The sequence below is a fragment of the Pseudorasbora parva genome, chromosome 25 (genome assembly GCF_024679245.1).
Source record: "Pseudorasbora parva isolate DD20220531a chromosome 25, ASM2467924v1, whole genome shotgun sequence".
NCBI classification, from domain to species: domain Eukaryota; kingdom Metazoa; phylum Chordata; class Actinopteri; order Cypriniformes; family Gobionidae; genus Pseudorasbora; species Pseudorasbora parva.
Genome location: NC_090196.1, coordinates 12,552,072 through 12,578,592, shown reverse-complemented (window position 1 = coordinate 12,578,592; position 26,521 = coordinate 12,552,072). Strand labels below are relative to the sequence as shown.

At 39.6% G+C, this 26,521-nt stretch overlaps 1 protein-coding gene and 3 non-coding genes across 4 annotated transcripts; 3 read left to right on the top strand and 1 right to left on the bottom strand.

The window, feature by feature from the left end:
- The first annotated feature begins 6,205 nt into the window (after positions 1–6,205).
- Positions 6,206–6,278, top strand: trnar-acg (transfer RNA arginine (anticodon ACG)). The gene has a single exon. It is a non-coding gene; the product is annotated as a tRNA-Arg (tRNA).
- Positions 6,279–7,959: 1,681 nt separating this feature from the next.
- trnar-acg (transfer RNA arginine (anticodon ACG)) lies at positions 7,960–8,032 on the bottom strand. Its single transcript has one exon. It is a non-coding gene; the product is annotated as a tRNA-Arg (tRNA).
- Positions 8,033–8,131: 99 nt separating this feature from the next.
- pdcd2l (programmed cell death 2-like) lies at positions 8,132–25,168 on the top strand. The gene is made up of 6 exons (XM_067436336.1): positions 8,132–8,388; positions 20,782–20,945; positions 21,084–21,485; positions 22,029–22,142; positions 22,754–22,911; positions 25,003–25,168. The coding sequence occupies exons 1-6, from the start codon at positions 8,284–8,286 to the stop codon at positions 25,131–25,133; spliced, it is 1,074 nt and encodes a 357-aa protein (XP_067292437.1). The 5' UTR covers positions 8,132–8,283; the 3' UTR covers positions 25,134–25,168.
- Positions 8,802–8,874, top strand: trnar-acg (transfer RNA arginine (anticodon ACG)). Its single transcript has one exon. It is a non-coding gene; the product is annotated as a tRNA-Arg (tRNA).
- Positions 25,169–26,521: the final 1,353 nt, after the last annotated feature.

Below are 26,521 nucleotides of genomic sequence, written 5' to 3'. Positions count from 1 at the left end.
CAATTCCTCGTGGTCTGGCAGTTTGGTGTGTCTGCCTGGAACGGCTTGAAGTCGAAACTTACGGGCTCAAAAAACTTGCCTGAGCGGAGCATTAGTTCTGGATAAAGATCTCAAACTGAAACTGGATCAATCAGCTATGAGCACACCCCTGATGCCATAAAGTCACTCCACCTTTTTCAACTCAAAAATAAAGGTTACTTACTACATAGAAAATGTTTTAAAGGCTAAAGCATCTGGCTTATACCAATGCTTGCTTATAATAATATTTATATACATACAAATGTAATTATACCCATAATCAATTACACATTGCACATCATTAATAGCGACTTGTAACAATTAATATTAATAGCCTATATAAAGGTCATACAAATCGGCTTTAAAATCAATAAATACAACTATAAAAATGACTAAATGTGAGCTTAAATGTTCAGTTCTCTATATATCAACTAAATTAACTTCATGACTTTAACTTGCAATGACGTAGCAAGATTTTCTTTAAGTTGTCCTCTTTTTATAGATTGCTGTTTTCTTCTTACTGTGTAAATTTGTTTAGATTCTTAATATTTTTCAATCATCTGCAGAATATTCTGCTTCTCTCGCGAGAATGTGAAGTGCATCTGATGTCACAGCTAAACTCCTGACTTCAGGATCAAATCCTGAATAGAACTAATCCTGTAACCCTGAGTTTGAACTACCATCATGGTACAGGCCTCTGGACAGCCAGTTAACCGAGGCCTCCCATCTCATATCTGCTCTGCCGGGGTGTCTCCATGAACTTTCCTGTGTGATCTTCAGACTCCCAACGACCCTTACAAATGTGTTGGTGTCCTTGAAAGCTTCTGATACTCCAACCACTGGCTATTTTGGTACTCCTGAGCTCCTTCCTTGGCCGTAAGACTGATTCTCCTCTCCCATCCTCACAATCTCATCCTTTACTGCCCTGAGTTCCCAAATAAAGTCTTGTAAATTTATAACCTTGTCCAGTGTGTGTATCCAGAGAGAAGTCCAGACCTGTAACCGAAGTGTATGTGCATCCGCACACTGTCCTGCAGCCCATGCCGAGGAGACTGCCTAGGTCCTTTCTGGTGTCCAAAACCACCCAAGATAAGTGATGCTAATATGCATATCACAGATAAAGACACATTTTTACATTATCGGATGCTGATCATAAATATATTGCTCTGCCACAGAAGCCATATCCTGCAGCCCATGCCGAGGAGACTGCCTAGGTCCTTTCAGGTGTCCAAAACCACCCAAGATAAGTGATGCTAATATGCATATCACAGATAAAGACAAATTTTTACATGTATCTGATGCTTCTTTTTTTTATAAAGTTTTTTTTCTTTCTACTTAGCTCCTAAATAATGAAATAAACATCCTAGCCATGTTCGATCAGTTTGCGTAGATATAAAGCTCATCTATTTAACCAAGCATTCACCTAATAGCAATTCATTTTTTTTATCCTGGTCCTATCTTCAGGTCCGTGAGGCTGACAGATCCAGTTGCAGTCTGGCCTGATCCCAGTTCCGGTTTTGCCATGATGAAGAGTCGCAGACTACAATCACATCTTGGCCATAGAAATGGACTTCTTTATCAATATTAAATACTCTGCTCTGTGTAATTTTTAACATATGTTAAATGTTAACTCATTAAAATATCTCTAAACTCTAATTCAATTGATTTACTCTTGTATTTCTACATGTTTGTTTATTGCATAAATGTAATTATTTTTGTATGCAATAATTGCTCGTTTACAAATTACATAATATTGTATGCGTGTTAACATTTTGTATGAATAAATGAGCATACTGCACTGTTATTATTAAGTAACTGCTTAAATATTGATAAATTTAACAGTGGAAGCAAAACCATGTCATACATAAACAGAATTGAAGATTTGGATTATCGTCACTATTTTCTCAAAGAAAAAAATAAACAATTTTACATGGTAATTATGCTATGGTAAGTTTTAGGCCATTGAGTGAGAAAATGCTTTTATGGGGGTTTCAAGGAGATAATGCGTACTCAATAAGATTTGTGAGGTGTCATTGTAAATGATTCACTATAGCTACCTAGTAATTTGAATAATTATACCAAATAAAATTTTAGATGACAATAGAACAGCCTAGAATTTTCGTATGCGTTAAACAAAAACTATGAACACATTCGGGATTAATTTTTATTACCCATTCTATTCGTTCATGAATCTTTATTAAGGTAAGTTGGGTTATCATTACAAGTGTTATATATAGCTAACTGAAAAACATCCAACAGCTATGCTGAGGTAAATTATTCCAGACACTGAAATCCCAACGACCTCTGAAATCAAAACTACTGCTTTGACAATCCTGCATTATGTATTAATTACATAGATTAATACACGTTTTACAAGACGTGTTTGATACCTAACGCCTAACACAACACATTTCTTAAATATTTTTAGCATTTAACATGCTAGAATAAACTATGTACAGTAGCCCGTTAATATCTATGCGTATATCTACGTAATATCTACGTAATCAACGGCTCGATTAGCATTACACAAAACATCGCGATAAGAGCTTTTGATCAGGCATTTTAAACCGCTACCAAGTTGGGTCCTTGCGGACACGATTTCACAGGGGGACAGGATTTGTCATGACACCGGATTTGTGTATACGGAAGTAATGTAAACTGCAATTCCTCATCTGGCCTCTAGGGACAGGCTCCAGTAGGGAGCAGAATCTCATTGAGCCCCATGTTAAAATTCCCAACTTTAAAGCAGAAAAAAACATGTTTACAGCCTGGTACAAATTGTTGTTTTGGCTTATAAGGCTAAGTTTGATCTTCATGACAACTCTGAGGGGGGTGAATTTTTTTTATAACGCATTCGTTTACGTTATATAAAGCCTTAAAGTTCTGCATGATTAAGGGCGTGGTTACAAGTGGATAGCCATTTATCCGCCGTCTATAGTTATTGCGTCACGTCAGCTCCGCGCACATCCCGCCTTTTTGCCCATTTTCTGTTATCTGGGAGTGACACGCGATGACTCGCTAACAAGATGGCAACGCCCAGCTCGACTAAACTTTAAGTTTCGGAACGGCTTATCGGAATCCTATGGGTGACGTCACGGACACTACATCCATATTTTTTTACAGTCTATGATACCGATAAGCCGTTCTGAAGCTTAAAGGGTTAGTTCACCCAAAAATGAAAATTATTTCATTAATTACTCCACCCTCATGTCGTTGGACACCCGTAACACCTTCGTTCATCTTCAGAACACAAATGAAGATATTTTTGTTGAAAGCTGATGGCTGAGAAAGGCTTCTGAAAGGCCTCCATTGGCATTCAGTACATTCCCACTCACAAGACCCATAAAGGCACTAAAAACATCGATACAAAGTCCATCTCACTACAGTGGCTGTACAATAATTTTACCAAGCGACAAGAATAGTTTTTGTGCGCAAAAAAAAAATCAAAATAACGACTTTATCCACCAAGTTATTGATGTGAACTCGACGCATGTGTGAGAATATGACGCAGATCCGCTGTTTGAATACATGACCCAGAAGAGGAGGAGGAGCAACGCTATTGCGTGAGTTCACGGAAGACCTACACGGAAGACAGTAACTTGGCGGAAAAAGTCATTATGTTGATTTTTTTTTGTGAGTGGGAATGTACTGAATGCCAATGGAGGCCTTTCTGAAGCCTTTCTCAGCCATCAGCTTTCAACAAAAATATCTTCATTTGTGTTCCGAAGATGAACAAAGGTGTTACGGGTGTCCAACGACATGAGGGTGAGTAATTAATTAAATAATTTTGGGGTGAACTAACCCTTTAAAGTAGGGGCGAGCTGGGCGTTGCCATCTTGCGAGCAAGTCATTGCGTGACAACAATGTAATTTCCTCTTTCAAGACCCATAAAAGACACTAAAGACGCCGCTACAAAGTCCAGCTCACTACAGTGGCTCTACAATCATTTTATGAAGCGAAGAGAATAGTTTTTGTCTGCAAAGAAATAACTAAAATAACGACTTATATAGTGATAGGCCAATTTCAAAACAAAGCTTCGAACCGTTATGAATCAGTGTACCGATTCATGATTAAGATCGCCAAATCACATGATTTCAGCAGTTTAAACTGCGATCCGAATCATGAATTGATCCGCTGTCAATCGATAACAAAGTAGTTATTTAGTTTTTTTTGCGCACAAAATCTATTCTCGTCGCTTCATAAAATGATTGTAGAGTCACTGTTGTGAGATGGGCTTTGTAACGACGTCTTTAGTGCCTTTTATAGGAGAGAAATGCTCTTAAAGGAGAGGAAATGACATTATTGCCAATGAAGGCCTTTCTGATAGCCTGACGTGGTCATACTCAATTCTAATCAGAATATGAGTCTGAAACTGCTCCATTGGGCTGTGATTATGGGGCGTGTTTCAACCGAACCAGGAAAGACCTCAATTGGATAGACCAACAACCAATCAGAGCAACGAAGCGACACATTGTCTAATCTCAACAGACAGAGCTCAACTGCACTGTGTTGCCAAGTCCGCGTTTTTTTCAAGGAAATATGTTTCGAAATATGAGTTTTTACTGCGCCGAGCCGAAGTACTCTCAGAAGTGCTAATCCGCCATACATTATAGTTCTCCTTTTTAATCCGATTAGAAACACGCCACGTTTTATTTTGTCACCATATTTGATCGTTCAACTACTCGTGTAACTGTATTTAAATAGGGAAAACGTGGAGGTGTTTGGTACTTCTAACTTGATCTCTGTTTGGTACCATAGTGAATGAACTGGGCTTAGGGAGCTAAGCTAAATGCTATCACATCATCACCGCACGTCAGAGAGATTAAGTGCACGGACTCAGACGAGAGAGGTATGTATCAACTCGTTTTAGTTAAGGGAATAACATAGTTTAATATGAAAAAGCGGTGAAGTAACCCTTTAAGACGTATCGTTTTGAAAACGCTCTCCAATGCGGATACATTTGAAAACGCCGTCTTCGCGTCGTAGTGTGGACTGTGAAAACGGAGGCTTTTTAAAACGATGACACATTTTTAGCCATGTGATGCAGTCATATGACCAATTCAGCCAAGATGGTGAACGACATTGTACAGCAGTTGTTTTGTATGCTTTCTGTTTTGACAGCCTTGTTAAATATTAATGTCAGTTTGTAGATACTGTTAAAAAACTGCCTTTTCTCGACATTGCCGCAAAATTTCAAAGAGTAAATAAACGAGTATAGCGGAAATGACGCAAGTCGAAAGTGTTTTGGATTTGCTCATGGGCAGTACGGGGATGTAAGCGTTTTCAGACGTTTCAGTGTAGATGAACATTTTTTGGAAAATGATTGAAAATTGTAGTATGGACACGGAGCGCTTTTAGACAAAAACTATAAATTTATCCGGATTAGTGTAGACGTAGCCCAAGACAAGAACTACTGGGATTGTCTAATTTATGTAAGCAATCAATGACTTATTTGTAGTTTGATTTATTTATTTCCTTTAAAGAATGCAACCTTTGAATTTGGATGTTGAGATGTTGCTACAAGATGGAAATGGGAAAAAACACAAAAGCAAGCATTAACACAAAAACCTGATATGAACCTGATTCATTTTAAAAGTGTTATTTCAAAACCTACAAAAGTAATGTACATTAATAAAAAGCAACGCTATGGGCATTTTTATAATTAATATATTTTATTGTGTAAAAAAATATTTTGTGTAATCCTTATCCGGAACAACTGAAAAAGTCACAGGGCCTTCAAATTTGGGTAAATATCAAAAAGGTTGAGAACCACTAATCAATGTACTGACAGACACTAAAGGAGATTGTGTTTTCTTTCAATCTGGCAACACATTGAACTTTATCAGAGTGGCTGTAATTCATCTGAGACTCCCTTTAACCTAGTGCCTATTCATTATGACGAAGTGATGAGGATTTTGTTAATTACCTTACATGGACCTAACGTTTCATTCAGATCACATAAATGGACGTTTGTGTATTTCAACATACACACAGAACATGGTAGTTCTATTGTGCTAAAACGTTGCTTTAAAATGTAGCATTTAAAGACGGTTAGCAACACTCGATCGCCGTGATTCACTTGAGGTACATGAATGACAACGTTTTTAATTTTTCACATTTGAGCACCTTGTAAAGTTATAATACAACCATTTGCTCGGAGTTCTGTGAGCAAAGTGATTCACACATCGGGCCAGTGGCGCAATGGATAACGCGTCTGACTACGGATCAGAAGATTCCAGGTTCGACTCCTGGCTGGCTCGGTTCTTTTGAACTTCGATTCTCGAGTTCGTTTGTGCTGTTTTTAACCATAGATCCAACAGACACACCTACGGTGTATGTGAAGGGTCAAATTAATCTGGGTCACTGCATATCATTTTAACAACTCGACTGAAGTGATTCATATTTGTTTGAATACGCCACTGTTTTGTTTATCTTTAAGAACACAAAAACGTGAAAGCGTTTCAGGGGGAAAAGACAAAATAATATAATTAAGTTATATTATATACAGTAATTATTCGCAAATATCCAACGTTTACACTGTGTAAGCCAAGCAAACAAAACGTTTGTACAAACTTGTACAACTCTCATATTGTAAACCGCACTGCCCTCTCGCGGCCTGTCCTTGTAACTACATTTACCTGAACTAATGCAAGGGAAATATCTTGTGTTTTACATAACGTTTTCCATGTTAATATGTTTTAATCAATGTATTCAGGCGCCAATAGTGCAGCTAATTTCAGCAGGGGAGTTATTTTACGAAACAGGCATTTTACATATTTTTTAAAAATTATCTTTCTGGTGTAAATTTATTGTTAAAGGTGCAAGTCTACTGCCGCGAGAGGGCAGTAGACTTGCACTTTTAACATTTAAATGCCATTATGGCTTAGGCAAAAACCTTGGTTTAGGTCACCTTTTACATTTTTTTTCACTGTAGTTTAGCCGTGTTCAATTTAGCAAAGGGTTTTAGTGGGCCATATGCTTTTTTCTTGAAGATAACTAATACGAAGCGAAGCGTATTCAGTCAATATTGAGTTAGTTCACATGAGTAGTAAAGACTTCATTATTAATATTGAATTAAAGTGAATATTTCACTTAACATTTATGTGAGCATCAATACCAGGCTATATTAGCGACCGCAAAAAGGTTCGGTTCGAGAATCAAAGTTCAAAAGAACCGAGCCAGCCAGGAGTCGAACCTAGAATCTTCTGATCCGTAGTCAGACGCGTTATCCATTGCGCCACACAAAATAATATAATTAAGTTATATTATATACAGTAATTATTCGCAAATATCCAACGTTTACACTGTGTAAGCCAAGCAAACAAAACGTTTGTACAAACTTGTACAACTCTCATATTGTAAACCGCACTGCCCTCTCGCGGCCTGTCCTTGTAACTACATTTACCTGAACTAATGCAAGGGAAATATCTTGTGTTTTACATAACGTTTTCCATGTTAATATGTTTTAATCAATGTATTCAGGCGCCAATAGTGCAGCTAATTTCAGCAGGGGAGTTATTTTACGAAACAGGCATTTTACATATTTTTTAAAAATTATCTTTCTGGTGTAAATTTATTGTTAAAGGTGCAAGTCTACTGCCGCGAGAGGGCAGTAGACTTGCACTTTTAACATTTAAATGCCATTATGGCTTAGGCAAAAACCTTGGTTTAGGTCACCTTTTACATTTTTTTTCACTGTAGTTTAGCCGTGTTCAATTTAGCAAAGGGTTTTAGTGGGCCATATGCTTTTTTCTTGAAGATAACTAATACGAAGCGAAGCGTATTCAGTCAATATTGAGTTAGTTCACATGAGTAGTAAAGACTTCATTATTAATATTGAATTAAAGTGAATATTTCACTTAACATTTATGTGAGCATCAATACCAGGCTATATTAGCGACCGCAAAAAGGTTCGGTTCGAGAATCAAAGTTCAAAAGAACCGAGCCAGCCAGGAGTCGAACCTAGAATCTTCTGATCCGTAGTCAGACGCGTTATCCATTGCGCCACTGGCCCCATAGGAGAATTATTTTAAAATACACAAAATCAAAATGAATCCACGCACATCTAATTTTATGAGGTTCAAAAAAATTACATATCATTTGATTATTTCGCATTGAATACCAATTATAGACCAGCATCGATTTGATAAAACAAGTTCAAGACTATTAATATCAAAATGATTCAGTAAAAAGCATCGAGTGTCAACTTTAGTCCCTCCACATGTTCAGAGAAGCACATGGACTGAGGATTTCTGCTCAATAATCATGGCAACATCGATACACGAGACAGTTCTCATAGGAATATGTGATGGAGCAATTGACAAGAAGAAAAACACATCTTATTGCACGAACAAAATCGGGGATAAACCGGTAAAGGAAATGTAATTTCAACATAATCAGGGATTGTGTTGTGCTAACTAAAGGCTGCTGACTCTGATTGACAACTACTTGGTTATCTTGTAGTTAATAAAGTGTCGAATGTAGACAGACAGTATCTTCGACATCTAAGCGAAATTGAATCTGGTGTATTCGCTTGCTTATGTAAACATTAAAAGATTAGATTTAGAAAAGTAGGCTAGCCAGCTAGCTAACCATGAAGCTAAGTAAACATACTAAATCGCACATTCAAGATTAATCTCAGTTATTTGAAATGACGTCAATTGATGTATTCGAGATTTGTTTCACAATAACGTAATTTGAAATGTCTTAAATAGCTGTCATAAAGTGTTGTTATTTGATTATGAGTACATTAAGAGTTCCCGTATGTTCGTTTGTCACGCATCGGGCCAGTGGCGCAATGGATAACGCGTCTGACTACGGATCAGAAGATTCTAGGTTCGACTCCTGGCTGGCTCGGTTCTTTTGAACTTCGATTCTCGAACCACCGTTTCGCGGTCGACAATGGGCGCGATTCAACTCATTTCATGTTTTTTTAAGCCAAGCTGTTTTTAATATATATCAATTATAAATATTAACGAGGTATCGAATAAATGTAAATAATAATTGGCAAATGGTCAATAAATAGGAAAAAAAAGTTACGAAAGCGAGGAATGGACCTACCGTGTTTGCTGTTAATAGTTGTATGATTTTTTGTTTTATCACTTACTTTTTCCACAGCTCATGTTGTCTGGAGGTCTACTGACATTTCTTTGAAAGACATTTGTGCAGTGCCTCTTGGAGTTCTTGTAGATATGGTGGTGTATGCCCGCTGATGCATGTAGAAAAAAAAAATTGTAAAAGTAAATCGTAAAAGTAGTATAAAGATGGCGTCCGCGCTAGGTCTATTGATCAATACTTAACGTTAAAAGAAATAAAGTTTATGCATTCCTTAAAAAGTATATCTGCCCAGCCAAAAGTTTGCTGTTTGGAATTAAATAGGCAAATGCTCAAGAGTCTATATGTTATTATGTTTGATAACAGTTCTCCTAATCGTAATTAATGGTGAAAGGGCGATTCTGAAATCCATTGCCGCTTCAATATACTGTATATATTTATATCCTAATTAAATTCATAATCAAAACCTTAATTAATATTTATCAGTTATGATTTTGCTTAATGTTTCTTGTTTTCTAAAGTGTCTTTCATTTAATTTATTATATTTTATATTTCCTTTTAGTGAAACACTAAAGACTCGAGATGAATATTGCCTGTACTAATTGTCTGTACCTCTCAATGCGAGAAAGCACCTTATCAGCATGCTTTGGAGAATGTTTTGTTTATAATTAGTTAAGATGGTCTCAACCTTGGAGGAAACCAGTATTCTTTGGAGTTTGTGTGTGTACCAGATCTGTGCAGCACGGCCTAATGTTGGAGATTGACATTTCTGCAGAAAACGGCAGATTTGAAGACGCTTTTCGGTGGCCTATGAGGTCACTGTGATGTAACTCTGGTTATGGGGCGACGACTTGTCTACCTAGTTTGGTGTTATGTGCTCCCATCTGTCTATGTGTGGAAAGTTGCATTTTATCTGAGACAATCAGAATGACGTGTATAAGACCTTATGTACGCTAGGGCGAGACAACAAGACGGTGAGAGCGGGAGCGGGGCCTACGAACTCATTGTGAGACTTGAAGCTGGCTTCTGCTTTTGAAACTGCAAACTATTCTTGAGTCAATTTTTCTTTTAAATAATTGCAATCCTAACTCTTTGTCTTAATTTCTTCACTACTGGTCCTGGGTCATAAGCTGTTAACCCCTAACAACGGGCTGTGTAGCTTTTCATTTCTTATATAATTATATAGGAAGACACATCAAGGCCATATTCCAGGATGACATGTCATGATTTTTTTTTTGCTCACTCATAGCAAAACCGCACGCTCTCCCTGGATTGAAGTGTGGATTGCCTGTGACTGACTGTATTAGTTGTCTGATTGTATGCACCAAACCATGACAAATACATAAATACATGTACTGTTACACCCCTAATATACACTATTGTTAGGGGTTAACAGTTTACTACGAAAAATTGAGACCAAGATCAGGAGTGCAGTTAATTAAAAGAAAATGACTTGAATAATTCTAATTGGCTCAGAGAAAATGAACAGTCATAGTAAATTTCTACACATTGTCAGTTAATCAGTTTCACGTGTCCATAGACGTGTCACTTGTTGATGCTTTCACCCTGGAATTAGGCCCGTAGTGACCTTCGAGGTCTGGAGCAGGAGCCAGCTTGCCCACAACAACAAGTCCATCTGAAACACAGAATATTGCGCACTTACACAGATATGGTTTGTCCAAGGTTGGAGCTGATTAAGCTCCAGTTCTAACTAGAATGTTCCCTAAAACATACTGATAATATGTGCTTGCTCTCCGTGAAAGGTACAGACAGTATTACAGGCAATATACATCTAGATACTTTAGTGTTTCAGTAAAAGGAAATATAAAATATAATAAATTAAATGAAAGACAAATCCATTTCATATCTGGAAGCTGGGCTAAGTGAGCAAACACTGTTTTTGCACTCCTGACACGTTAATGCCTGGAGGTAATACCTCCAAAATCCAAAAAGACGACATGTTGCTATCAAGTGTTTAGCGACACATCACACATCCCTAGGCCAGACCCTTAGTCACTCCTCAGAGACCAAATACACACTTTAGAAAAAAAGAAACAATCAGTGGTTCTCTTAGGCAAAATCATAACTGGAAGATAAATATTGATTAAGGCTTTGATTATGTCATTTGATATATATATATATATATATATATATATATATATATATATATATATATATATATATATATATATATATATAGTCTCTGCTCTAATTCATCCCAAAGGTGTTCTATCAGGTTGAGGTCAGGACTGTGCAGGCCAGTCAAATTCCTCCACACCAAACTCGCTCATCCATGTCTTTATCGAGCTTGCTTTGTGACATGTTAGAACCGGTAGGAGCCATCTTCAATCTGTTCCCACAAAGTTAGGTGCAAGAAATTGTCCAAAATGTCTGAAGCATTAAGAGATCCTTTCACTGGAACTAAAGAGCCAAGCCCAACCCCTGAAAAACAACCCCATACCATAATACCCCCCTACACCAAACTCTACATTTGGCACAATGCAGTCAAGCAAGTGTCTTTCGTCTGGCAGCCACCAAACCGAGGCTCGTTTATTGGATTGTCAGACAGAGAAGCGTGATTCGTCACTCAAGAGAACACAAAATAGACGCACAGGTGTAGAGTTTAGATTCCCTGCCCAGTCCAAGCCTGAACCTGACCGGAACCGAACCGACCCACGGGTCGGGCTGAGATTTCCTGGCACTATCCTCGGGCCGGGTTGGGCTGGGCCCTTGATCAAGCGTTTTTTTTTTTTTTAATCATTACTTTATTAGTCTAATTGGGTGGGCAGAAAGCTAGCTCAGAAATTATATATATTTTTAGCAAAGTAAGAACTAATACTACAACTAAGAAACAAATGTGTAGGCTACAAGGTTGCACAAGTCAGGATTAAATTATTTAGTGTAAAATGTGTGTTAAACTTACAGCTCGTGCAGTGATGAAGCGCAGTATTCTGAACAGAAATGCGCATGAGCTGCTCGTGTGAACACTGCACTTTGCATAACTAAATATGTTCGTTTCGAATCGTTTCGTTTAAAAGTGGACATTTCAAGCTTTCTATACGGATATTTCTCATGTCTGTGAGGCAAGTAGTCTGCTGAGTTTTGGTTTATTTATGAGACGCTCCAGTTTATGAGCAATGAAAGCAATCACTCCCGCGACTTCATGTCACGATTATAGTCTACTATTTGTTTTTTATTTATTAAATCCAGGCAATTGGCCAAAGAAATCTTTATTAAAATTAAGATACAATTTAAACCAAACGAAAGAAATGCTTTCTACAAAACAAAACTTAGCACCGTTCACACTTGTCATGTTTGGTTTGATTAAAACGAACCCTGGTGCGATTGCTCGGTTAGTGTGGTTCATTTGAACATATGTGAACGCTGCCATCCGAACCCTGGTGCGCACCAAACAAGCAGACCGAGACCGCTAAAAAGATGGGTCTCGGTCCGCTCCCAAACGAACTCTGGTGCAGTTCGCAACACGGACCAAAGACATGTAAGCGGACCAAAAACAGGACGTAATGTCACAGGATGCGATGCATATTCAGCTGATTTGACGACGCGGAAAGACCGGTGTATCCAAAATGAATAACTTTAACGTTAGAGGGCAAACGTGGAGCAACGAGGAAGTGCCTCATCAATACTTGGTCCGACGAGCATGTTTCGAAAATGCTAGAAAAAACACACAAAAAGCATACCTGGTTATTTCTCATCAAAGTTCCTGTGTTGCCCATTATTAGCAGGTACAGACGACAGAACGGCCGTCTCTTTTCTGCAAAACGGAGGAAATACTGCTGCTGTTTTGAATGTTTTGAACATTTTATGAGCTCTTTATGAGTTCTCAGCGGGTAAAAATCATGCCACGCATAAAATGATAGCGTTTAATTCAGTACACAGCATTGTTTTTAATGTTCGGTAAGCAGCTCCTACATCATATAAGCCGACCAATCAGGTTGTGACCGTCTCCCTGTGCCTTTGGTTTGGTAACTTTAGGTTCACTGTTAAAAATGCCAGAGTGAATGCTAAACGGACCAGGACTATTATGTTTTGTTTTTGTTTTTTGGTCCGGACCAAACTAACCGAACTACAAGTGTGAACTGTTAGGGGTTACAGTTTTGACCCATAGACCAGATATGCGAAATGAAGACCAGGAGTCAGGATGTTCAATCATCGGAGAGAATTTTACTGAAGAATAGTTTGCAGTTTCATCAGTAGAGTCAGCTTCAGAGTCTCTCAGGGCGGTGTCAGGCCAGACTCTACTCTTACACAAAATTACCACACCAGTTATACCAATTTCAAGGGCATGATTTACATCATTACAAACACGTGGAATATTACTGATTGGCATAAAGTCTAAACAATGTGTCACATGAGAATAGATAGGAGATGTTGTTGTTGTTAATCAGGATGTATACAGACAATCCCAAGATTGGGGTAGTGTTGACTTCAGGGGAGTCCTAGAAAGACGCCAAGAGGTCTAGGGTGTGAGAAAAGTGGTCCAATCCATTCCATAGACCTGCACAGAACATGTAACACACACACACAAGACTCTAGGGCACATCTCTCCTCCAAGGTTAGTGCAGCAGTGAGCTTATCAACAGAACAAGATATCAACACCACATGACAAACACATCTCCAGAAAGAAAAGTATGACTAATGTCATCTACCTCATTCTATAAAGAAATATGAAGAAATATAAAGACAAAAAATGTACTTCTATCAATGGGAAAAATCACACTATATAAATGGGAAGAAATCACAATTGGGAGACTCAAATCCTCCCACCCCATCCTGTCCTGGGGTTATTAACAACAGGCAGGATTCACCTCTTGGAAGTTCTAACTTTCTCTCCAAGGCCCTGTTGGTCAGGACCCAGAGATAGAGGTCAGGCTATCTATGTCAGGGCACATAGATAGGGGTCAGACTGTCTTTGTCAGACCGTCTCTGGAAAGCAAATTAGACACCATACAGCAGACATAGAGTCAAAATCATATTAAATAATAGTTAAATGTATTAATGATCACATAACATTTATTGTCAAAAATTCATTATTTTGAAAGGATAATAACATTATTTAATTCATGAGGTTATTAAAAATCATTCAAAAGGATAAGATGCATATGATGAAGATGCATATGATGAAGAGGCAAGGGTGTCGGCCCACTCCCCCCTTCAATCCCCCGTTTTAAGACCAATGTGGGGTCCAATACTGCCACGTCTGGTCTACAAGTGAGGTCTCTATGGAAGGTTGAGTGGTGACTCATGCTTCCCTGACGGGTCACACTTGTCTCTTCACCTCATCACGGACATGCTGGCCACTAAAAAGACCAGTCCCCATTCCGAGGCTCTCACACCTTCCACTCACATTAGGGGTACAACATGTTTCTTTGTCAGCTCGCTTCTCAGATTGTTCGTTAGTGTCAGCATCCTCCTGTCCTCCTCGGCAGGATTCAGCTTGCTCCTCGGCAAGAGGACCTGCACAGATAGAGAAGACTAAAACGAACACACACATCCAAACAGTTATGTCAACGGTTAGTTTGAGCATGTGCAGATGCATCAAGGCAGTTGCATCTGCAGTGCAGTTCTTCAACTGGAAAGCCTCTACCCATCTGGAGAACAAATCAACAATCATTAAGATGTATGAAAAGCCCCCACTAGGGGGTAGAGTGAAGTCAATCTGAAGATGGGTCCATGGACCCTGGGGACATGGGGCGTGACCTAAGGGGATATTTAGCTTAGCTGAAGAATTAACCTTAAAGCAAACTAAACATCTGCAAAAATCCCTGCAAGAAGCTCTCATCTCTGGCCACCACCATGTTTTAGAAATCATTGCATATGGTTTCTCAGGCCCAGCATGTGCCAACCCTTGATATAACGACATGAGCTGGGTTCGAGCAGAAACAGGGCAGACAATACGTTCATTGAATTTCCAAAGTTCATCTGAGTTCATCAGTGCACCGAGTTTTGTCCATTGCTCTGTTTCTTCAGGATCTTTATCCTGTGCATAAATGTCTCGGGGTGGCTCACTCTCCTGGGGAGAGATAGCCATTACACTCACGCATGTCTCTGTCTGTTGTGCAGCCAGGCTGGCAGCAGCATCAGCAGTTTGGTTGCCCTTGGATTCTTGGGCGTTATCAGTAGAGTGTCCTGTTCTTTTGATAACAGCTCCTTCTGCAGGAAAATCACAGGCAGACATGAGTTTCTGTACCTGCTTTTGATGAGAGATGGGTAGACCAGGTGTGGTAGGGAACCCCCGTTGTTTCCACACAGGTCCGAAATCATGGACCGTCCCGAAGGCCTTGCCGTATTGAAGTGTACTTGTGAGAGTGACCAGATCTGCCACCTGAGCCCCTCCCCCTGAAAGAGAGTCACATTCAACAGCCTCACAATGTTCGTTTACCACAGCCCAGCCTGTGGAGCGTTGTCCTTGTTCATTAAAACTGGACCTGTCAACAAACAAGTTCATGGCATCAGATAGTGGTTCTGCCTGGAGAGGGCTCTGGCTGTCGTTCTCGATCAGATGGACACAGTTGTGGGCAGTTCCTTCTTCTGGAAGCAAGGAGGCAGGGTTTACAGCATTTTCATTGTCAATTTGAATTTCCACATTCTTACTCAGAAGAGTGATTTCCCCCTTTGCTCGTCTTTGATTTAAAATAGAGCTCAAGCAAGTGTTTGTCAATAACTTCAAAATCTGATGTCTTGTGTGCAGTATCACCTTTTGATGTGTCACAATGTCCTCCGTGGTTTCCACAGCCCATTCTGCACAGTCACATGTCAGCAGGCAGGGGTGCTGACCTGCCATAGAAACAGGAATAGGAGCAGAATAATATCCTACCATTCCGTAGGAATTTCGGCCTGGAACTCTCTGGCCAAGGGCAGCGGAGTATGATAGGGTTCCCACCCATGTCCACAGGTGAAAAGGTTGGCTGTTGTCAGCATGTCTCAGTGCTGGGGAGGAAGTTAGAGTCGCATTGATACTCACGAACGCCTCCTCCATCTCCTCCGTCCAGTCGATCAGGTCGGATCCAGGTTTTCCCCCTTTAAGAGATTCTGTGAGGGGTTTAGACAGTTCAGTGTATTCAGGAACATACTGGCGGCAGTAATTCAGAAAATCCATTACCTGCCTTAGACCAGTAACCATGTTTGGCTTTGGAAGTTCGACGATGGCTTTGACTCTTTCTGGAGTGATTCGTCGGTCGTGAACCCCGACAATCTGCCCTAAATAAGTCACTTCGGGCAGTGCCAGCTGTACCTTTTTCAAGTTGGCTTTGAATCCCCCGTCTTTCAGAGCATTCAAAACAGTTTGTACAGCAGTTAAATGTTTGAATTTGCTTGGGCTGGCAATTAGAATGTCATCCACATATTTTAGGACAAACGATCCATCATTTTCAAAAGTCTTTCTTACCGGATCAATGAAGGATGCCAGTACCTGATGAAGCAGAGTTGCAGAGTTGCAGAATCCTTGTGGCAAGCGGCACCATGTCCATTGGCGACCCCTGCAGGTGAAAGCAAACTTTCCTGGGTCCTCCTTGGCTAGAGGGCAAGTCCAGAAAGCGTTAGAAATATCCAATGCAGTGAAATAACAGTGTTCAGACCCTATTTCATAAAGGATCATGGCGGGGTTCGTGACAAGGGGGTGCATCTTTTCGGAAGCTGCATTTAACGCGGTGTAGTCTGTTGTGAGACCCCAAGAGTTGTCGCTCTTTTTCACGGACCATATCGGTGAATTTGTCGGAGAGGTGCATGGTATTATGATACCCCGTTTGCATAATTTGTCTACCACACTCTTCGCAACCTCTCGAGCCTCATTTCTTAAAGGGTATTGTCGTTTGGCTACATGCATGGGTCCTGGGATGCTCAGTGGCTGAACTTGGGCAAGCTCAAAATCAAATGTATCTTTTGCCCAAACATCAGGAAATTTAGAAATCAAAAACTTCCACTTAGGTTGAGTTTCAGTCTCTTTGTCAACATCAGTCACTGCGCATCTCTGTTTACAATGGTGGCCAGATTGAGATAAGGGAAGCACGTTCAGGCTGCCTGTGGCATATTCAAGGACAATGGAGCTATCACAATCTTCAGGCTTACAGTTTACAGCACAGTTAGTTTCATAGGCTATGCGAAAACGGTCAGCATATTCTAAAGGGCTTTCCCCTACTCTCTGTTTGACCTGGGTTACACTGGTCCAGGGGTATGACCCCTGACCTAAAAGTTCTTCAACCTCATACTTGTAAGTGGTGTAGGCCTCGCAGTACTCAGTCCAGTCTGAAGGAACGAAGGGGTGGGGTCTAATTGTTTGTACAGCTTTCAGTTTACTGGTAGGAATTAATCCTTCCACCAGTGCTTGTATGTCAGCAATGCCCAGATTTTGTTGTCTGGCAATGGCTTCTATCTTATCCCATAAAACTTTATTTGGGCTGTACAGTTTGAAAGGTTCTATCCCCACAAGCAAACTATTTTTCTCAGCTGGGGTTAGTCTGGTCAATGACCCATATTCATGCCCAGCCCCCATTTCAGTGTTCTGGTCGTCCCACTCCGAATGTCGGATTGGGGCGGCAAAGACTGTTTTTCTGGGTTTATATGCCTCAACAGAGGACAAGCTGATATTCTTGACCCCTGTGGTTAATTTACTTTTTGCTTGTGCAGAAAGAACCTCTGGGTTGTACGGGGGAGGGATTTCAACCTGTGCATTCAATATTGGGCGTGCCTTTTCATACGGTCCCTCCTCTTTGTTATCAGGAAGTGGGGCGGATCCCTGAGTGGGGGCCACTTGCACTTCCTGGTAAGAGTCAGTCGGGATAGAGGGAGGAAGAGACCTGGCAGCATTTTCTACTTTGTCACAAAACTTTCCCAGCCCCTTATTAAAACCTCCCTGATCATGGCCCACCTGCACTTCCTTTAATTTTGCTATTCTGTCACGTGCATCCAGGTCGTACCACTCATTAGCCCCATTAGGGATTGATTTCATTGGTACGCCTCCCATTTTACAGCGAGCACAAATGGCTATAAATTTGGGTTTATCTGACGCCTATTCGGTTTCTAAACAATCTTTTCTTGATCACAAAAAAGGTTTTTAGCAACGTAAGGCAATGAATCTTATTTTTATCCTCAAATTAGTTTTTAATAGAATAGAAGTGAGTTCTACTCATGAAACCACAAAGTACCTTTTTACTCCTGGTCACATATACTGGTCCTTACCAATTTGGGTCTTATTTTATTCTACTCGGTATCGTTCCAGATGCATCCCTGGCAAACAACTCCTGAATCTATTTTATTTGTTCGAGTTCGGGGTACCCCTGTCTGAAGGAAGAGAGAGAGCAGGTTTGCAATGCCCCCTGGACCGTGTGACCGTCTCTTAAGACTTTAACTCAGACAAACAGATCACAGACCAGAGAGACGTGCCCCTGTAGAGGTGGTGCTACACCAGTGGCCCCCAATGGGCTCTCCCCTGTATTAGACACGTGTCTTGCGCTGTCTGCTACGCGTTAGCCGTTGCCCGTAGTAACGTGACGTGCTCTCAGCGACCTTCTTATACCCTTATGCTGTTCCCAAAAAACAAACACTTAGTATAATTAATCCCCATTCCTATCGAAATGAAGCTCTCTTGCTCCCCATACCCAATCTCCTCCAGTCAGACAGTCCTAACCAAAACAATAAAATAAATAAATACTACCTTATTTGTTGTTTTGCCAGGGGTGTCACCAAGGAATTATTGCCCGCATCCTCCACCAAAAACTGTTAGGGGTTACAGTTTTGACCCATAGACCAGATATGCGAAATGAAGACCAGGAGTCAGGATGTTCAATCATCGGAGAGAATTTTACTGAAGAATAGTTTGCAGTTTCATCAGTAGAGTCAGCTTCAGAGTCTCTCAGGGCGGTGTCAGGCCAGACTCTACTCTTACACAAAATTACCACACCAGTTATACCAATTTCAAGGGCATGATTTACATCATTACAAACACGTGGAATATTACTGATTGGCATAAAGTCTAAACAATGTGTCACATGAGAATAGATAGGAGATGTTGTTGTTGTTAATCAGGATGTATACAGACAATCCCAAGATTGGGGTAGTGTTGACTTCAGGGGAGTCCTAGAAAGACGCCAAGAGGTCTAGGGTGTGAGAAAAGCGGTCCAATCCATTCCATAGACCTGCACAGAACATGTAACACACACACACAAGACTCTAGGGCACATCTCTCCTCCAAGGTTAGTGCAGCAGTGAGCTTATCAACAGAACAAGATATCAACACCACATGACAAACACATCTCCAGAAAGAAAAGTATGACTAATGTCATCTACCTCATTCTATAAAGAAATATGAAGAAATATAAAGACAAAAAATGTACTTCTATCAATGGGAAAAATCACACTATATAAATGGGAAGAAATCACAATTGGGAGACTCAAATCCTCCCACCCCATCCTGTCCTGGGGTTATTAACAACAGGCAGGATTCACCTCTTGGAAGTTCTAACTTTCTCTCCAAGGCCCTGTTGGTCAGGACCCAGAGATAGAGGTCAGGCTATCTATGTCAGGGCACATAGATAGGGGTCAGACTGTCTTTGTCAGACCGTCTCTGGAAAGCAAATTAGACACCATACAGCAGACATAGAGTCAAAATCATATTAAATAATAGTTAAATGTATTAATGATCACATAACATTTATTGTCAAAAATTCATTATTTTGAAAGGATAATAACTGATTATTTAATTCATGAGGTTATTAAAAATCATTCAAAAGGATAAGATGCATATGATGAAGATGCATATGATGAAGAGGCAAGGGTGTCGGCCCACTCCCCCCTTCAGAACGCACCCTTAATATTAGGCTAAATATAACCACCAAAAGAATATTATAATATTTAAACATAAAAATGAAACAAAAACAAAAACAAAAAATGTTTAATGGCTACAACAAGTAAGCTACAGATAAATGTCTGAGCTGAATTTGAGTGAACATTATTTTACCGGTTAGCGGTTCATATGCACACGCATGCGGATAATTGAGCTGATTCAAGTCAAGTCAACTTTATTTATATAGCGCTTTTACAATGACGATTGTTTCAAAGCAGCTTCACAGTGTTAAACAGGAAAATATTGCAACAAAATTTGATTCGGCTGTACAGTTGCTCTGGAGAAAACAGTGATGTTAACAGCTTATTTAGTTTATCAGTGTTAGTTTTAACATGAGTCACACCGGTCCGCTTCGCTGCGCTCGGCTCCTTACAGGCTTGTTTTCATCAGAATGCCCACGTAATAAAAGGATTGGGTTTGAATTGGGCTCGAGCTCATAATTACAGTTAATGTGTCCCGGGCCGGGCACAACGTACACAGGCTCGGGTAGGGTCGGGCTTGATTTATTGAGCCCGATCTAAGCTCTACACAGGTGGCAACCTATCACGGTACTACGCTTGAATGAACTGAGCTCCTGAGAGCGACCCATTCTTTATCAAATGTTTGTAGAAGCATCTGCATGCCTAGGTGCTTGATATTATACACCTGTGGCCATAGAAGTGATTGGAACACCAGAAATTAGTGATTTGGAGGGATGTCCCAATACTTTTGGCAATATAGTTTATGTATATATACAACTATATAAGAATATATATATATATATATATATATATATATATATATATATATATATATATATATATATATATATATATATATATATATTCACTGAATTTTCATTTTAACAGGACCTGCTTCCAATAATCTGTCTCCAGCATCCCATATGCAGTCTGTGTCAGAGAGGCCTGTCTCATATTGTGCAAGTCTACTGCCCTCTTGCGGCGTCTCCGTACCACAGAACCATCAATGTATTTGCCTGCACCAATCCACAGTGCTTTGGCAAACCAGAAAGGTAACATCTTGTCAATTTAGATGAGGCCATCATTTTCATATATTTCATATATATTTTCAGGTGTGTTCTGTTTATTTAAATGTTCCTTGAAACATATTTTTTGACATTCTGACCCCCTCTCTCCATATATATACCTAGTTGGATTGTCCTGCGCTCTCAGTGCTTGGATGAAGACATCAAAGGAAGAAATGAATCAACGTCAGAACCTGCAATGTCCAGAACAGACTGGTGTGATGAAGCTGATGATTGGGGGATGGCCGATGAAGAGCAAGTGAATGTGGCTGAGAGTGGCATACAAGTGCCAAATGACAGTGTTCATGAAGGAACTGATGTCAGCAGCAAACTTCAGGGCCTGAGCATTGATTGTGTTGAGGATCAACAAAGTGCCCTCCAACCCACTGATGTGCCCATTTTTCAGTCGTTCTACATAAGCGTAATGGAGGAAACGGACTTGGATGGATTTCATGATACGGATCATGAAAATGAACTGCTTAGAGAGTATGAGGAAAGGGAAGGAGTGATTGTCGAAGACATTCAAAGGTGAGGATTGATTGATGTTGGGGAAAGTTATTAAAAAAAATGCATTACAATATTGCATTACTCCCTAAAAAGTAACTAATTACGTTACTTAGTTACTTTTTATGGAAAGTAATGTTGTTACTTTTTATCCTACCCCAACCCTCAAGTAAATACATGTATTTAAATACTATTACTCAGTACTTAGATATATAACTACACTGTAACAAAGACACTTAAAAATAAAGTGTAACCGAGAATTTTAATTCAGTATTTTATTTTTTAAATTTCAGTATTATAAAAAATATATAATAAAAGCTTAATGTAATGGACATTACTTAAAAAAGTAATTCAAATGTTAATGTGTACATTTATAAACTAATGTGTTGCTTTGCAGTAATCTAAAATTACATACTGCATGTTACTTGTAATGTCTTTTCAGTGAATCTCTGACGTAAAATCTCTACAAAAGTGTGATGAATGTTACCAGCACATGGCTAAATGTATATGAACATTACATTTCTATTAGTCATGTAACAACTCATTTTCTAATCTTTTTTTTTTTAGTTGTGAAAGTGGGAAAGCTAAGGAGGAATATGAGAAGGCCACAGTCAAGCATGGAGATGAAGTGTTCACCGGTTTCATGAAGAAAATATCTCTTTGTCCTGAACAAGTGTTACGGTGATGAATATTTTTATATTGATGTTCAGTAAAAAAAAAAAACAAGCCCCAGACTTTGAGTAAAATTAGTAAAAATAGGGCAAAAAAATGACAAATGTACTACAATAATGTTAAATTTCCAGTTAGGACAGCTTTGTGTGTCTATACGTGTTTTCGTCAAATTACTTCGGAAAGTCCAAAGTCCAAACATAGTCCAAAAGGGGTTTCATACATGTTCATACATGTTTTTGTCAAATTACATCGTCCATAAGATTTCTTCACATTACATTGTCAAAAAATTACATCGTCCATAAGAGTTTTTGTCAAATTACATTGTCGAAAAATTACATCGTCCATAAGAGTTTTTGTCAAATTACATCGTCCATAAGATTTCTTCAAATTAAATTGTCAAAAAATTACATCGTCCATAAGAGTTTTTGTCAAATTATATTGTCAAAAAATTACATTGTCCATAAGTTTTAGTCAAATTACATTGTCAAATCATCCATACGTGTTTTAAGTGTCCAAAAGTGTTTTCATCAAATTACATCATCCAAGTGTTTTTGTCAAATTACATCATCCATAATTATTTATTAATGTTTTAAACCAATGTGATACATCTGACCTTATAGATACAGTTGGGCCGGATCACCTCTGTTCATAATAAAGCCGCCTTCAAATGTGATTGAGATGGTGCCTTTCTGTGGTCACTGTGGCAGCCCGAGGGTTTTCGAATTTCAGCTAATGCCTGCATTGGTCAGTTTGCTTGGTAGTGCAGTCACAAATTCAGGTAAGTAAAGATTTTTTCAAATTATATTCAAAGCCAAATGTTTTAATTGCTTATTGACATTACATTTATTACAAATTTATTTACATAAAAATGTGAGGGCCAGATTTGCTAAATAGGGCAAGTTAGCGTGAAAGCGCAGTTTTATACGAGTGGAAGTGGGAGTGGAAACCCTACCCCTTGGAACTCAAATCAATATTTCATATCAGTTTATTGATTTACTTTCGTTATCAGTGGTGAAATATTGTGCCATGTATAGTAATCCCAAACTAAACCTCTGGTACAAGACTGTAGGCTGACAAGTCAGACCCACATCAAGATGTTTGGTCTGGAAATTCACCATAGACAGGGCTCAATCCGAGGGGCGGGATAAACGGTTGTCTTTCAAACTCCCTCTGCATGTAATTGGATAGAGCTACAACCAACCAGAGCAACGAAGGTAAAGCAGAGCTAGTTAATGATTAAACTCTTACTGTATCCAGTCTGCAAAACAACGAACACATCCTCCCTTTTTAAGAATGACTTCAGTGCCGTTCTTTGTTCTTTTCTCAGAGAAAAGCTTAAAGGGGGGGTGAAACACTCAGTTTCAGTCAGTGTCATGTCAATCTTGAGTACCTATAGAGTAGCATTGCATCCTGCATATCTCCGAAAAGTCTTTATTTTTTTATAATTATATAAGAAAGATGCGCTGTTCCGAGTCTTTCCGAAAAAAGCCGAGCGGGTGGGGGCGTGTCGTGTGAGCGGAGCTAAATAATGACGTGTGCTCGCTGCTGCTATGTTGAGTCGAGTGCGTCGTAAAGCTGTGTCATCCCTAACAGCGGGAAAAAAACTTTATTCAAAATAAAAATATGGCTTTTAATCAGATACAGCCATACATCTATGATCCGGAATCAGACCCAGAGGCTGCAGTTGAACAGGAGCAGCAGCAAAAACGACTAGAGCAGGACGTCTCTATGTGGTACAAGTTATACACTAACTATATAATATGCTTAGCGACTTGTGTTATTTACATATTTATACTTGAATTATATCGTCGTATTTTTGTCTTTGAAGGTGTACATGTGGGAAGTGCAGTTGTGCACGTGTGTTTGTGTGTTTACGCGTGGTTTGTGTAGACAGTAAGCGGACTAAAAAAAAAACATTTGAAGCAGTCTCACTCACCCTTCTAACGTTGGGACTGCTCCATCATTCAGCATTAGGCGATTGGGAAAATCCGGCGTCAAGCTGGGCCTTGTTTATGAAACAGTCGGCACCGAAATGCAGCGAACAGATATAAACATTCGCGCAACTCAGTTGCTGATCCGGAAAAGCAAATTCCATCCACTGTTGCCTTAACGCGGGGTTTTGGCGAATCTGTGCAGGACTGTCTTGGTCTGGCAACCAAAAACGCACTTTTTTGGTGACATTGTTATGTGCACATCGCCTGTCCAGCATCCTACAAGCCAGCGCTTTGATGGGCGTAGCCTGTTACTTTCGCTCTCTCCCTCTCTCTCTCTCACGCGCTTCCGGTAGAATTGTCCGTAAGGCCCATACAAGGAAATTCCGCCCCCACTAACGTCAAAGGGGACGCATGATCTCAAAAAACTTGCCGAAACTTATGACTAACCGGAAGTAGTATTTTTGACAAAGAAATACTCCCATCAAACGTCCACCTTAACTTTTGAAACTTTGTCTATGTTTAGTATGGGATTCCAAGTCTTTAACAGTGTAAAAAGATCAGTATGCATGAAACAGCATTTCACCCCCCCTTTAACTCCAAGTCTTCCAGAGTCACGGTCAAAGCCGATGCGAAAGACCGCCGTTCTCCAGCTTCTGTGTTTACTAGTAGCATGCAAGCGCAACTTTGCTGTCATTATGTTAAGCCCCGCCCACCGACTCTATACACGATGTGATTGGCCTGACCAGAGTTTGGTTTTTACAGCTCAGTAGTGTATTGAGAGTTGATAGACGATACTCGCGGCAGATTAGATTTGCTGCCGCTAGTGTGCGTTTAGATTTCTAGGCTAACAAGACTAATCATCCTTTTAGGGTGTATTATCAATGACTTGATAGTGTTTGTAGTAATTAAGATATGATTTGTTTTTTTCTTCTCAGACATTTCACTGGAGTTCGGAACAGTTCTGGTGTACACTTGCAGAAACAGTTGTTGGAAATCAGGATCAACGGTTCCAGTGGAAGAATTTATTTTTGTCCAGCCCGATCCAGACCAAAAGCTCTTTAAATGATATCATTCATCACCAATAAAGATCATTTATTAATATATCTTCACTGTGCTCTATTATTAAATATACAGTAGTGGCCAAAAGTAATGTCTGGCCTAAGAAAATCGACATCTCCACCCTTTATTCAAATATTTACACTCACCTAAAGGATTATTAGGAACACCATACAATTGGCAATAAGGGGCCTAATGTGTGCCAAGACAACATCCCCCACACCATTACACCACCACCACCACTAGCCTGCACAGTGGTAACAAGGCATGATGCATCCATGTTCTCATTCTGTTTATGGCAAATTCTGACTCTACCTTCTGAATGTCTCAAAAGAAATTGAGACTCATCAGACCAGGCAACATTTTTCAGTCTTCAACTGTCCAATTTTGGTGAGCTTGTGCAAATCGTAGCCTCTTTTTTCTATTTGTAGTGGAGATGAGTGGTACCCGGTGGAGTCTTCTGCTATTGTAGCCCATCCGCCACAAGATTGTGCGTGTTGTGGCTTTACAAATGCTTTGCTGCATACCTCGGTTGTAACGAGTGGTTATTTCAGTCAAAGTTGCTCTTCTATCAGCTTGAATCAGTCGGTCCATTCTCCTCTGACCTCTAGCATCAACAAGGCGTTTTCGCCCACAGGACTGCCGCATACTTGAGGTTTTTCCCTTTTCACACCATTCTTTGTAAACCCTAGAAATGATTGTGTGTGCAAATCCCAGTAACTGAGCAGATTGTGAAATACTCAGACTGGCCCCTCTGGCACCAACAACCATGCCACACTCAAAATTGCTTAAATCACCTTTCTTTCCCATTCTGACATTCAGTTTGGAGTTCAGGAGATTGTCTTGACCAGGACCACACCCCTAATTGCATTGAAGCAACTGCCATGCGATTGGTGGATTAGATAATTGCATTAATGGGAAATTGAACAGGTGTTCCTTATAATCCTTTAGGTGAATATATATATATATATATATAATTATTAATATGATTTTTAAATGTCTACGATTTTGTACGCATTTTCCGTAGTTGTGCTTGGAGTCCATTGTTTTATTGGTAATAATAACGCAATGAAACATGCCAAATTGTTTGGACATAATTTTTGGCCGGGCTGCCATACAAAGAAATTTCAAACAAAAAACAGAAAACCAAAGAAATATTAATAACTGATTATGTCGATGTTTGCTTTTTCTGTGCATGTGCAAAATCATAGCACGTATGATAATATAAAATGAAATCGTTTTGCCGATTTCTCCCAAAGATTTACATAATTTGGGCACAAATACTTTTAAAGAGGCAGAAACCCTTTAGATGTGCTCTCAAAAAACGAAATCACGTATCTCAAGTTTCGCCCTGTGTTGTTGGTTCGTCCTACAACTGCAGGCTGCAGTACTGAGCAC

Bases quoted from the DNA above. Each gene is read 5' to 3' on its own strand.
- pdcd2l (XM_067436336.1), top strand. From the start codon at position 8,284: ATGGCAACATCGATACACGAGACAGTTCTCATAGGAATATGTGATGGA. The intron at 21,486-22,028 runs GTGAGGATTGAT...TTTTTTTTTTAG, and splicing joins ATTGTCGAAGACATTCAAAG to TTGTGAAAGTGGGAAAGCTA. The intron at 22,143-22,753 runs GTGATGAATATT...CTGACCTTATAG, and splicing joins TGTCCTGAACAAGTGTTACG to ATACAGTTGGGCCGGATCAC.